The 13115-nt window shown below is 35.5% G+C and overlaps 1 protein-coding gene across 1 annotated transcript in view; it reads left to right on the top strand.

Annotated features, from left to right (window-relative positions):
* LOC127854907 (cilia- and flagella- associated protein 210-like) overlaps positions 1-13115 on the top strand; it is a 33804-nt gene that overhangs the window by 10800 nt on the left and 9889 nt on the right. Inside the window, exons 2-6 of the mRNA XM_052390017.1 lie at positions 5561-5766; positions 6167-6340; positions 10073-10278; positions 11746-11956; positions 12569-12654. Coding sequence (XP_052245977.1) covers positions 5561-5766; positions 6167-6340; positions 10073-10278; positions 11746-11956; positions 12569-12654 — 883 coding nt within the window. The remainder of the gene's footprint in view (positions 1-5560; positions 5767-6166; positions 6341-10072; positions 10279-11745; positions 11957-12568; positions 12655-13115) is intronic.

Here is a 13115-nt window from a genome sequence, read left to right as displayed (position 1 = left end):
TGATGAACAGTTTTTATTAAAATGCATCTATTATAAACGAACTATACTGATTTACAATAGTAATTTTCGAGTTCAGTGAATACATTTTTTGCTAAGTAGCTTAACCTAAGTCATTGGGTGTCTGAAGTAAAATTATGTAGTATAAGAGAAACCTGTCACCTACTAGGGATTACCCAGGTGATTTCTAATTATATGTATTCACCGTGTGAACTACGTGTCACATTTATCAGTTTTAACAAATTGCAATGAATCCAATCACTTATACTGAGTATGAATAGTGATTCTCGAACTCTCGGATTATAGTGAATACGTTGTTGTTCTCCTTTTTTTCACACAATAATCCATGTCCTCGGGTTCTTTGCATTATAATTGTTATTCACACATAGTTATCATGATCGTCTGTCAATTTTCCGATATTTATTTCACGTTAGTGTAAGTAACAGATATTAGCCTTTGTAACTGGGGATTAGTCTAGCTATGGTTTAAGTCTTATACTGTAAACCCAAATGAGATATTCTGACCACTATTTACTGCAGATATTGATGTTATGCTCGTGCTACTGTTTTTTTTCTGTCTTCATGTCAAACGACACTTCTCATGGTTGATATTGTTTATATATTCGCTTTAAAAATACTCTTCCATTATTTTGTTTCAAAACTCATTCCAATTGTAGTATTGTAAACTAGGATTACAAAGCCATAGATCGTTGTTTATGCTAGTTTTCAGCTAATAATGTAATAACATATTTTTACTAAACCTATATTATCCAACTGTCTTATTCCCATTATGTTTCATTTTCTTTTTCTTATCCTTTTTGTTTTTTGTGCATTATTAGTCCTGTCCAGCAGATGCCAAGAAATCGCAAGAAATGTAATTTATTTTTGTAAAACCTCACGGCCATTCAGTCATTTATGTGTTTGTGTTAAACTTTTACCTAATGGGTAACGATATTGCTGCATTTCGAGTGACTGTGGGGTTATTTAATTGAAGTAAATATTGTAAAAAAGTCGCTTACATGTGGAGTGCATCAAATGAATTTGTATTATTTCTTCTCACCCTTTTCGGGCTATCGCGCGCTTTACTCTCAGGTTGCATTATTTGACCGTTTTTCTTTGAAATGAATCTGTTATTAATTGACGCTTTACGCTTTCTTTTACTTTTATCAGGGGATATCGAGTTAAATCCAGGACCGGATTACAAGGCACTCAGTGTATTGAATTTGAATGTGCGGTCAATAGGTTACAAACTTGATTATGTAGCTAGTAATCTGTGTAATTTTGACATTTTATGCTTCACGGAAACTCATCTATTACGGATGTTGTTCCCGATAATGCTTTAACAATTGAAGGTTTTAATACATGTTTTCACCGTAAAGATTATACACCTCACTCCAGCGGCTTATTAACTTATGTAAATGAGTCATTACTGTCGCGGCGTGTTATTGAGTTAGAATGTCCCAGTCTGCACTCATTATGGATTGAACTTAATACTGGCTACTTCTCCGCTTTACTCTTCTGCTTTTATTGTCCCCCTAACTCAAACATATCATTTTGGAATGACCTCAAAACTAATATTGACAAAGCCTTGGATATGAACCAAAATGTTATCATGCTTGGTGATATAAACAAAGACCAACTCAAAAACTATACACGTCTTAAACAGTCATTGGCAATATTTAATTTAAGGAACGTTATAACTGAAGCAACAAGAGTCACTTCCAATACTTCTACATCAATTGACCCCATACTTGTCTCAGACAATTTAATTGTGTTGAACAGTGAGGTTATACCAATTGATAATTCTGTAAGTGATCACCATGCCACGGCTGCGCACATTAAAGTCCCATCAGTAATAAGTAAACCAATGCAGAGACATGTTTGGTTGTACAAACGAGCTGATTTTCAACGTCTCAACAATTTAATTAACACCGAAAATTGGAATTTTATAACAATGATGAGTGAAGAAGATGCTACCACTTTATTTACGGCCAAACTTTTAGAACTAATGAAATTATGTATTCCATTTAAATTAGTTACAGTCCGTCCTAAAGATAAACCTTGGTACGACTCTATGATACATACATTTGCCCGTAAACGCTACCGACTTAAAGTTACCGCGATAAAACAACCTTCTGAAAACAACTGGGCTAAGTTTAAACGCGCTCGTAACAAAGTCAATAATATGATTAAACATGCAAAGGAACAATTTTACTCCAATATTGAAACTACATTAACTGATTTAAAATCAAGCAACTCCAGGCAATACTGGAAGATGTTAAAACATCTCATAAACTCACATTCACATTCTGATGTGAAACCACCCCTAAAATCGGTCGATATACATGGCCATGTAACTATATATACTTCTGAAGAAGAAAAGGCAACGTGCTGAAACAATTATTTTGTTTCCATTTCAACTTTAGATTCATCTTCGGGAGTTCTTCCCGTCCCTACTCAGTTTCCATTTGCCAGTTTGCAAAATGTGTCCATAACTGAAACAGAAATTATCGATTTAATCAAAATTTTAATAACTAACAAAGCTGTTGGGGAAGATTTAATAAGTCATCTTGTTCTTAAGCGTACTAGCGAGTCAATTTCAAAACCGCTATGCCTTTTGTTTAATAAATCACTACAAGAATGCACATTTCCTTCATCATGGAAAAATGCAATTGTGATGCCCTTATTCAAAAAGGGTGACTCGCACATACCTTCAAACTATCACCCAATCCCTCTTTTAAGCTGCATAGGGAAACTTATGGAGCGTGCTGTTTATAAACACTTATATAACCATTTTGTTGCACACAATTTAATTTACTGCAAACAATCAGGATTTCTTAGAGGACACTCAACAGTTTATCCACTCATTGATATATTTGATCAAATAGCTCGATCTTTTGACAACAAGAAACTTATTGCATGATATTCTGTGATATATCCAAGGCGTTCGACCGTGTTTGGAACCGGGGTCTTTCATTCAAACTTAAACATGGCATAAGTGGAAATATATTACAGTGGATAGAGAGTTACTTGTCTAACCGTACCCAAAAAGTTTTTGTAGGCTCAGCAAAGTCGCAGTCATTAGAAGTAAATGCCGGTGTCCCCCAGGGCTCAGTATTTAAGGGCCGTTGTTTTTCTTGATTTATGTTAATGATATTGTAGAAAACCTTTTAAGTATTACCCGACTGTTTGCTGATGATACTTCATTATCATGTACCACATCTGGATTAGCCGATCTCGAGGGTATTTTAAACCATGACCTATGCCTAATTAATGTATGGGCAAAGCGTTGGCTTGTTGATTTTAATCCCCAAAAACTGAAGCTATTCTATTCACAACACAAAAGAATAGTCCTCTTCCCAAGTTAATGTTTGGTAATGTACCCGTAACATTTGTTGATGAACACAAACATCTCGGTCTTACGCTTAGCAGCGATGGTAAATGGAACAACCACATCAATAATATTATGACTTCCGCGTCGAAAATCCTTGGCGTTATGCGATAAGTTAAGTACAAACTATCAAGAAAATGTCTAAACCAAATATATTTCACACATTTGCGACCATTATTAGAATACGCGTGTGTTGTATGGGACGGTTGTACATTGTACGACAAAGAATTACTTGAAAAAATCCAAAATGAAGCCGCGCGTATTTTCTCAGGCCTAACCAGATCCGTCTCACTTAGAAACCTTTACACTGAAGTTAAATGGCCAAGTCTAGAAAAACGACGAAGTTATCTAAAACTTATTAATATCTACAAAATGCATAACGGTCAGTGCCCCAATTACCTTTATAATCTTCTCCCACCAACAGTTCATGAACAATCTTCTCGTAATCTTAGAAACGCGGAAGACTATACTATTTTATCAAGACGAACTTTACTTTATTCACGCTCGTTTTTACCATCTGCAATTAATCTATGGAATTCGTTACCTATTGAAATAAGAAACATTTACAATATTTCGAAATTTAAAACTTCATTGAAACAATTATTTAACTTATGCGAAGATAATCCCCCATACTTTTACATTGGGGATAGACACTCATCAATTCTACATGCGCGTTTAAGAAATAATTGCAGCAACCTAAACTCAGACTTATTCATTAATCATTTAAAAAACACTCCCCTATGTGCGTGCGGAAATGATGCTGAAAATGCGGAGCATTACTTCTTTCATTGCCATACATACCATTTGCAGCGAATAGCTCTGTTCACTGCGCTAAGATCGTTTCATCCGCTTAATTGTGAGGTGCTCCTTTACGATAAGCCTTCACTAAATAATGAAAACAACACCATCATTTTTAACGAAGTTAAAAAATATATTATTACAACAAAGCGACTCATTGCTTAGCTACTTTTTTCCATTTTGCTGGACAGGACTTATTACTATCTTTATTACTATCTATATTACTATATGTATTCTTATCATTATTAATATCCTTTTTTGTATAAGTTATAAGTATATTTTCTTTACAATATCATTATTATATTTTTGATTAATTATTATTATAACTATTTGTATTACTATTTTTGGTAACAACTGTTATTATAAGTAGTACTGATGTCATCATATAATAAATATAATTATTGAGATTTATGTTCCCAAGTGTATACTGTGTAAATGACATGATTAATATTTTATGTAATCTGTCACCATTACAACATGTTAAAACAATCGCAAGGGAAGGACCCCCGATAATGTTGAAGAACTTCTGGGTCTAACCCTTTTTCCATTTTGTATGTATGGACCAATGTATATATTTGTATAATGTCATTATCTGGAAATAAAATATGTTTAAAGTAAAGTAAATTGGCGTAATCTTTGAATATTGTGATTGTTATCTGTTTATATTATTTTCCAAAGCAGTTATTCACATCTAGGACCAAGGCCCCATAAAATACATATGGTACTTGAGATAGGCTTAATGCATGATTTAGGAATACAAGGATTGTGGATTTGATCAATGCATGGCCATCAGATTGTGTGGGGATTTGTTTAGAAATCCGTTGAACCATCTTTCTCCTTCTACTCTGATTAAGAAGGGCAGTTGTCAGTTACTGGCATAAGTATGTGCAAATGAACTTAGTTCTGGAAGACCATCTAACCCAGGAAACTAACCACATTCTGATATTAAATATGAAATAAAAGAAAACTAATAATGACTAGCACCATTTTATACTTTACGGGTCTATGAGTGCCTTGTGTTAAGCACTGAGATCATAAATCTGCTGTTGCAAACCATTTTTAACTAACTAGAAACTCAACTAGAAATGTAAAGTTAGGCCCGTGTCATATTTATTTATCCATTTAATAGATCAGTAATAGAGTCACATCTTATTTCGATCTAGATATAGAATTAATTCCAAAGGTTTAAATACCCTCAATCAGTTTGATCTAGAGATCTAGTCCCTCTTGAATTTTCATAAGAATTTTAAAGCTTTTTGAGATAAAAAAAAAATCAATATTTTGGCATGTTAACAGTTTTGTGGACATATTTCAAATTACTTTATCTTGACATCCAATGTATTTCATTACAAACACACAAACACATTCTTGCTAGCCACCCCTGAAGCCCCGCCTCAAGTTCCGGACACCACTGACCTCCGTCAAGTCACAATACTCACCAAGTCGGACTGGGACAGAATTCAGCAGCAGTTGCACAGGAAACAGATTGAAGATGATCGATTGAGGCAAGTCAAAGAAGAGAGGGAAAACAGGAAAAACCAGTCAAAAGAAGTAGTCCAACACTGGGGAAACACAATTGCGGTGTGTATTGATAAATTAGAATTTATGTTTGTTTTCCTCAGATAATTGTTTACACGCAAGAACATTCAAAAATTAATTTGTCAACAGTGCTTTATATTTTATCATGATTGATAAATTGGTCACTATATATGAAATCATATAAAGCTTGTGTTGTGAAATAAAAAAAACACAAAAAATGTACAAGAAATGGTTTTAACAAATCATATGAAAGTATTACTTTGGCTTTTCAATGAAAACAAATTTGCAGAAATATTTAAGAGTGAATTATTATTTCTGAGTATTTTGTTGATTATTTGATTTCTATAAGTTAATTTTGTGTCAATATGATTTATGTGTGTAGTAGGTTGCATTTATTATAATTATTGTATAATGTCTTTATTTCACTATATTTTGTTTGTAGGGACAGCGCCAACGTAAACTCGAAGCAAGAAAAATTCGTGAAAAGAAGGAAGAGGAAGAGCGAGTAGAAATAGACATAGAAGAAGCAAAATACCAAGCTGCACAGAGAAAGGCAGCTATTGATAAGGCTAAAACACAACAATACTACCAGACAGACAGAGTGAAAGGATTCCATGTAAGTTGCTTATGAAGGTTTTTAATAAGGAAAAACAGTATTTGTTAAATTTTACCTTTTTCTAATTGTGTGCTAAATATAAAAGCCTTTCCTTCCTTAAAATACATTAAAAATCTGTGTGATGCCGAATTGAAACCAGCAAACAATTTCAGACTGGGCATTCATTTCATAAATGGAGATGAAAACTGTATTTTTAGCTCACCTGAGCGATAGCTCGGGGTGAGCTATTGTGGTCACTCAGCGTCCGGCGTCCGTCCGTCCGTCTGTCTGTAAACAATTTGTAAACATCTTCTTCTACTAAACCATTGAGCCAATTTCAACTAAATTTCATGTGGAGCATCCCTAGGTCATGGGACAAAAGAATTGTTAAAAAAAATTTGATCACATAACCAAGATGGCCGCCATGACCATATATGGTAAAAACCTTAAAAAATCTTCTTGTCAGAAACCGCTCATCAGATTTTCAAAAAAATTCAAAGGGATGACCTTTGAAGGCTCCTCTGAAAAAGTTGTTCAAAGAAATTTGATTCGTCAAAAAACATGGCCGCAGGAGCTCGTTGAACTTTGCATGTTTATTCGTTTTTGCCTATTTTGTGAAAACTTTCAAAAATCTTCCACATTTTTTGTCCGATCCTTTCCAAATTTGCACAGTGTCTTTATATCAATGAGGACACGAACCCTACAAAAAATGAGCATTATTGGTCCATGAAGTACAGAATTACCTCCCCTTGAATTGAGAAAATGGTGTTTATGCAATAAAGTCCAAATTGTTCATCCAATTCTTTCCAAACTTGTTTATATATCAGATTAAAGAGAATAAAATTTTCTTTATTATGGTTTTTCTTTCATGAAAATCCATAAAGGATAAGTGTTATTAATCGTTGCTTAATTAATGAACAATGTGAATTATCGGTATTGATTTTTTTCCTGACATGCCGTCCCAGATATTAACCGCTTTCAGCTGTAGACTGTGCATCAATACATCGCCATGTTATTGACCTGAAAAATTCATACGCAGTTGGCATTAACACCGGTCATCGAGACAAATTACTGATGTGAAAACAAATCGTACATCGTAGAGGATTAAATAAACAATTACATCTGATTAAAGATTAAAGATTGCTGCCGATTTAAATCAATTTGAGTACTTTTTGCGTATATTTGATGCCGAATGGGCAGCTGTGTTTAGACTTAAGTTGAGAAAAATGGCAACGAGATATTTGCCTGTTGGTAGCTAAAGAAACTTCAGCGTACAGTTTATAATGGGTGGCCATTCCCAGCTGTAGTCTACGGGCGGGTAGTGAACTGGTTGAGAAAAGTGGAAGCTTGTGGAAAAGCGGTTTGAGAAGTTTGTAAGAAAACCCTGAATTATCAGTCTTGTGGGAAGAAGGCATTGCGTCTCCACGCAGAGGGCCCTTATCACATAAAGAATATAAGAACCATCAAGACCAACCAGGTAGGGTTTTTATTTTTTTAAACTAACACCCCGAATTTGGTCGTATTTTCTGTTGCTAAAATTTACTGTTTAGGTTGTTTTGCATTAAAAATCGGCAAGATAGATCTAGCAAATTTGCCAATTTTTTTTTATTAATAACGTATGATTCATTGATTGTGAGCTTTTAAAACATATTGACCTTTGAATAAAGCATAAATCAGGAAAAGAATTTTAACAGTAATTGAAAATACGATCAAATACGCCATTTTTGCTGACTGGGACAGGTCTTTTTTAGTTAAATAAAATGTTTTATTGTCCCCAATATATGAGCCCAGCAGCAAGAAATGTTGTTTTTTTTTACTTTTTGTAAAACAAATATGGGCAACCTACCGTAATCCAAATTCGCCGACACCTTAATTCGACGATGTTCTATTTTTATCGATTAAATGGATGATTATTGTCTTGGAATCATTTCAAAGTAATACAGCCGAGTTTAAAATTTTTATTTTGTGCTATTAAACATTCATTATTTCTTAAATTATTTGCTAAATATTGCTTCATGTAACCGTTACATCGTCAAATTTGGGTCACACCAGGATACAATTATTAAGCATTCAAACAACGATTGGGATAAAAACTAGGGGAACCAATGCTGAAATTTTCAATTTTAACTGTTTAGCAGAAGCCACCTTACCCAATTTTCTTAGGTGTATGTGGAGGCTTCTGGCAGCATGATTCTGTGAATATAAATGGTGACATTTGATTCTGCATTAATTAAAAATGTATTATTGACTTTTTTAAAGTATGTGTGAAAAATATAATTTGTAACCACTGTTACAGGTTTTATCTGGTTCTTCAAAAGCAACACCTGCAGTCCAGTCCATGCCAGACAGAGGGTGCATGTGAATGAATTGCCTTTTTACTAAGTTTTGTGTGTTCCTTATCAAATACATGAAGATTTTTAAATATATGTGTATGTTGTTGTTTTAAGAAAATAGAATCACCAGAACAGGTACAGGCACCCTTTAAATGTGTCGAATCCAGGAGCTTCTGGGGGCCTCTGGCCCCCTTGTCCCCTGGACCCACTGAGGGCCCTGCGGCCCCCTGGCCCCCAGCTTTAAGTTCAGGATTTTCAAAATATCCAACTTTGACCCCTGCAAATGCTTTGCTAAAACTTTGGCTACAGTTTCTAAAATTTGGCTACACAAAATTCCATTTGGCTAAAATGTTGGCCACAGAAATTTTTGGGCAAGAGGAGCCCTGTTTGGATTGTATTTGGGTCATCTGGGGTCAGCAACTAGGCACTAGGTCAAATAATAGAAAAACCTTGTGTAGACTATAAAGGTCACAGTTTTCATCATATTTTATTGAAATATAGTCAGAATGTTTGTCTTGTTAAAATCTGGATTGGGATTGACTTTGGGTCATCTAGGGTCAAAAACTAGGTCAGATTAAAAAAACAAACTTTTGTAGACAGTAGAGGTCACAGTTTTCATTAAATCTTTATGAAATTTGGCCAGAATATTAATCTTGATGAAATCTGGGTTGGGATTGTATTAGGGTCATCTGGGGTCAAAAACTAGGTGAAATCGTAGAAAAACTTTGTGAAGACAATAGAGGTCATAGTTTTCATATGATCTTAATGAAATATGGTCAGAATGTTTATCTTGATAATATCTGATTTTGGATCGTATATGGGTCATCTGGGGTCAAAAATTAGGTCACCGGGCAAATTCTAGTAAAACCTTGTGTAGATGAAAGAGGTCACAGTTTTCATCACGTCTTAATGAAATTTTGTCAGAATGTATTAATGAATAAAATTTGGCTTGGGATTGTATATGGGTCTAATAAAATTTAAGTTCATGAAGCAAGGTTAGTCAGGTGAGCGATTCAGGGCCATCATGGCCCTCTTGTTTTAATTTATCTAAACTTTTATGTTGTTTTGGTTGCATAATAATTAAAGAGCGAGTCTATTGTGCATTAACATTTCTCATTGCCTTAAACGGTGAAAGTGTACCTAAAAATATTATCCTAGTTCTGAGAAAATGGGTCTTAAAGCATGTGTGTTAAGTTTCCTGACAGATTAGTCAGGGACAACTATTTTTGCCTAAGCTGGAGTTTTGTTTAGAAGGGTCCTTTTGAAAATAAAAAAATCCAATAAATCAGAAAATATTGTTCCTAATAAGCCTTTGCAAACTGCACAGGCTAATCAGGGACAACACTGTGTGAAAATGAATGAAGCCCAATTTTCCCATAGTAAGGTTAATTAATATATTTTATATATCTGCCTGTTACAGAGTGCTCTGATGCTGACCGAGGTGCTGAAGGAGCGTGAAGCTCAGCTGGAGCTGAAGCGTCTCAAAGCGCAGGCTAGCACCGGTCAAGACCGGGAGTGGTTGGAGCGCGCACAGCGCGAGTATGAAGAGGCCATCAGGCAGGACCAGGCCAAGGCAGCAGAGAGGATCATCGCTGCCAAGGACAACGAACGCTTTCTCAAGGCTCAGTAAGAGTCGTCATATACAGTCCCTTAGAAAATCAAATTTAATTAAGTTTTAAAGGCCTTGTTTCCAGCCCTAAGATACTGATTGGCAGCAAACAGTAGTGCTGCAACAATCTACCAGTATATCGATATATATCGCAATACGCAATCAGCATATTGTATTGCGATACGATTTTCATCATACCGGTACGAACATTTTACAAAAATTCATTCACATTTCGCCCAGAAAAGCCATCCGAAATAATGATAACAAGGTAAACAAAACAAAGCAGTGTAAATATTTTTTTTCGTAAAAATAGCATTCCGAAAGTGTATTATACGGAGTAGCGTTGTTACATCGGAGCATTCGTTTGATGCCTTTGAACAGATTATCGTTAATTGCGCACAGCTGTAAATGTTTCGTTCGATTCTGAATTGAGCATTATTAAATTTGTAATCCGAATTTTGGAAATACGCTTCCAAATTTTAATGCTATTGCGACAGTAAAAAATTATAGCGTCAAATAAAAAGTGCTTTATCCTTTGTCTTCATAAAAAGCGCGTGAAAATTATGCAGACATGTAGAACTACGCATGGAAAGCATGGGTGTATTTTGTGTTGTATAAAAACGGGAACATCACGTCAGGTGAATTACGTGTGTTCGGTGGAAAAAAACGCCCCGGTTGGACGTTATTTAATCACATCTTTAAATAGTAACGAATGCCAAAATGTATTTGATACTTAAGAAAATTTGCGAATGTTTGTGTTTCTTGTTATTCTTGAGCACATTTATAGTAAATATGTACCAGAATTTGCTTTAAAACTGGAATATACGGGATTCTCGGGTAATTGGCAAGTTATACTTTTGGTACAAGTTAGCAATATATTGCGATATATTGCAATACGGGTTTTTGAACTGACAATATATTGCAATACGGTTTTTGGCGTATTGTTGCAGCACTAGCAAACAGTGTTACACTTGAACTCAGCTTACTCACAGCCTGTTCTGGTTCTATGATGGTAGCATATAGCATTTTGCGCTTTTATTCTGCAAACGGTTAAATTTGTGATTCTTTTTTATTTTATGGAATATTAAAAAGAAATAGAGGATATTTGTTCATGTCAGTGTAAGATCTTTTGTTATTTCACACATGATCACAGAAAATATATTTTCACGAGTGGCACACACATTTTCTGTTTCTTTTATGCTCCTTTTTCAAGAAAATAATTAACAGCTGTTTCCCTTTGGCTGAAAAGTTACCCTTTCTCCCTTGGCGTGCCTCAATACAGGAAACAACATGTGACTCACTCTAGGAAAACAAAGCTTAATGCATAAAGTAAATCTTGATATGATAATCTAAAAATAGAAAAAGTAATTCCGAAAATTGGTTATATTCAACTGTGAAAAGGTTAACCTGTTGCACTGCTCAAATAAAATCATCATTTTTATGTATGCATAGCTAACCTAACATGCTGCCTGTGTTGTTTGCAGGATCCGGGACCACCACAGCCTGCGCGAGAAGGCGCAGGTGGAGGATGCCGTGGAGGGGGAGGAGCTACAGAAGCTTGCGCTGGCTAACAAGCTGGAGAAGGAGAGACTTGAGGCGATACGTCGGGACGAGAAGCAACAACTCATGGACGACAACCGCAAGCAGATTGGCGAGCGAGTAGCGCTCAAGAAGCTGCAAGAAAACCAGGAGGATGTATGTTGACGATTTGTTTTGATTAGTTGCTTCCTGGGATGCTTAAATGTGAGCCTTGCTCTGTGAAAAGGGGTTTGAGAGCATGTTCACTTTACGCTTTTATGATATATTCTGTTTAAAGAAAGAATCTTCTTTAAATCCAGTTCAGACAGAAAGTGTTGTCCCTGATCAGCCTATGCAGACTGCACAGGCTAATGTGGGACGGCACTTAACACATATGCATTAAACCCCCTTTTCATAGAGCATGGTTTATATAAATATGATACAAAAGCTGGCTTTGTAGAAAGGTGTTGTGTGTGCAGTCCCATTATGATTGCACAAGTATGAAAATTGTGTTCCGTTTTAAGAAAATGTGCAGGGTCCAATAATTTCAAAACATGAATCAGTTATAAATTACATTGAATACAAAAATTAAGAAAAGTTTTGCTTTTAACATCTTTGATTAAGATTTATGTTTGATATTTTTTATGTTAATAATTTTGTCAGAGTTTTCATGTTTGTCTCAGCAAATTGACAGCTGAAACATAACTACGTACTAAGATTATGTACTTGAAGACTGCATGGTTAGTTGTAGTATTAATTGTATATGTTAAATCATGCCATGTGTTGCAGGAGGAGGATGAGGAGTGTCGTATCTTTGCTGCTGCCAAGAGAAAGATGATGAGATTGAGAGCAGAGAAGGAGAAACAGCTTCACAAGTAGGTCACATATAGTAGGCAGCATAAAGTAGGTCACATATAGTAGGTCACATATAACAGCTTCACAAGTAGGTCACATATAGTAGGCAACATATAGAAGGTCACATATAACAGCTACACAAGTAGGTCACATATAGTAGGCAACATATAGTAGGAACCTCTGGCGCCTACTGAGATCTACTCCCTGGCAAAGAAATTTGTCGTGGGTCAGTGGAATCTCCGGACTGACAATTTGGCCTCCCGTCGACATACTTTTATCAGACCCGTGAAAACCCTCAGGCCGTCTGACAGATACTCAGCAAGCATTGTGCTTGACAGAGCCCGTTGACGTGGGAAAGTATGTCCTCATTGTAGACCCTGCATGTCCTAGGTGCCAGGAACCCCTCACCGCGACCCACATGCTGCTGCACTGCCAAAACCATCTCTCTGCCCTCGCCAAATACCTTCTAGACTGTCAGATA

The sequence above is a fragment of the Dreissena polymorpha genome, chromosome 13, assembly GCF_020536995.1.
Source record: "Dreissena polymorpha isolate Duluth1 chromosome 13, UMN_Dpol_1.0, whole genome shotgun sequence".
In the NCBI taxonomy this organism is placed as follows: Eukaryota; Metazoa; Mollusca; class Bivalvia; order Myida; family Dreissenidae; genus Dreissena; species Dreissena polymorpha.
The sequence above is the reverse complement of the archived record's forward strand: the minus strand, read 5'-3'. Positions and strand labels throughout refer to the sequence as shown.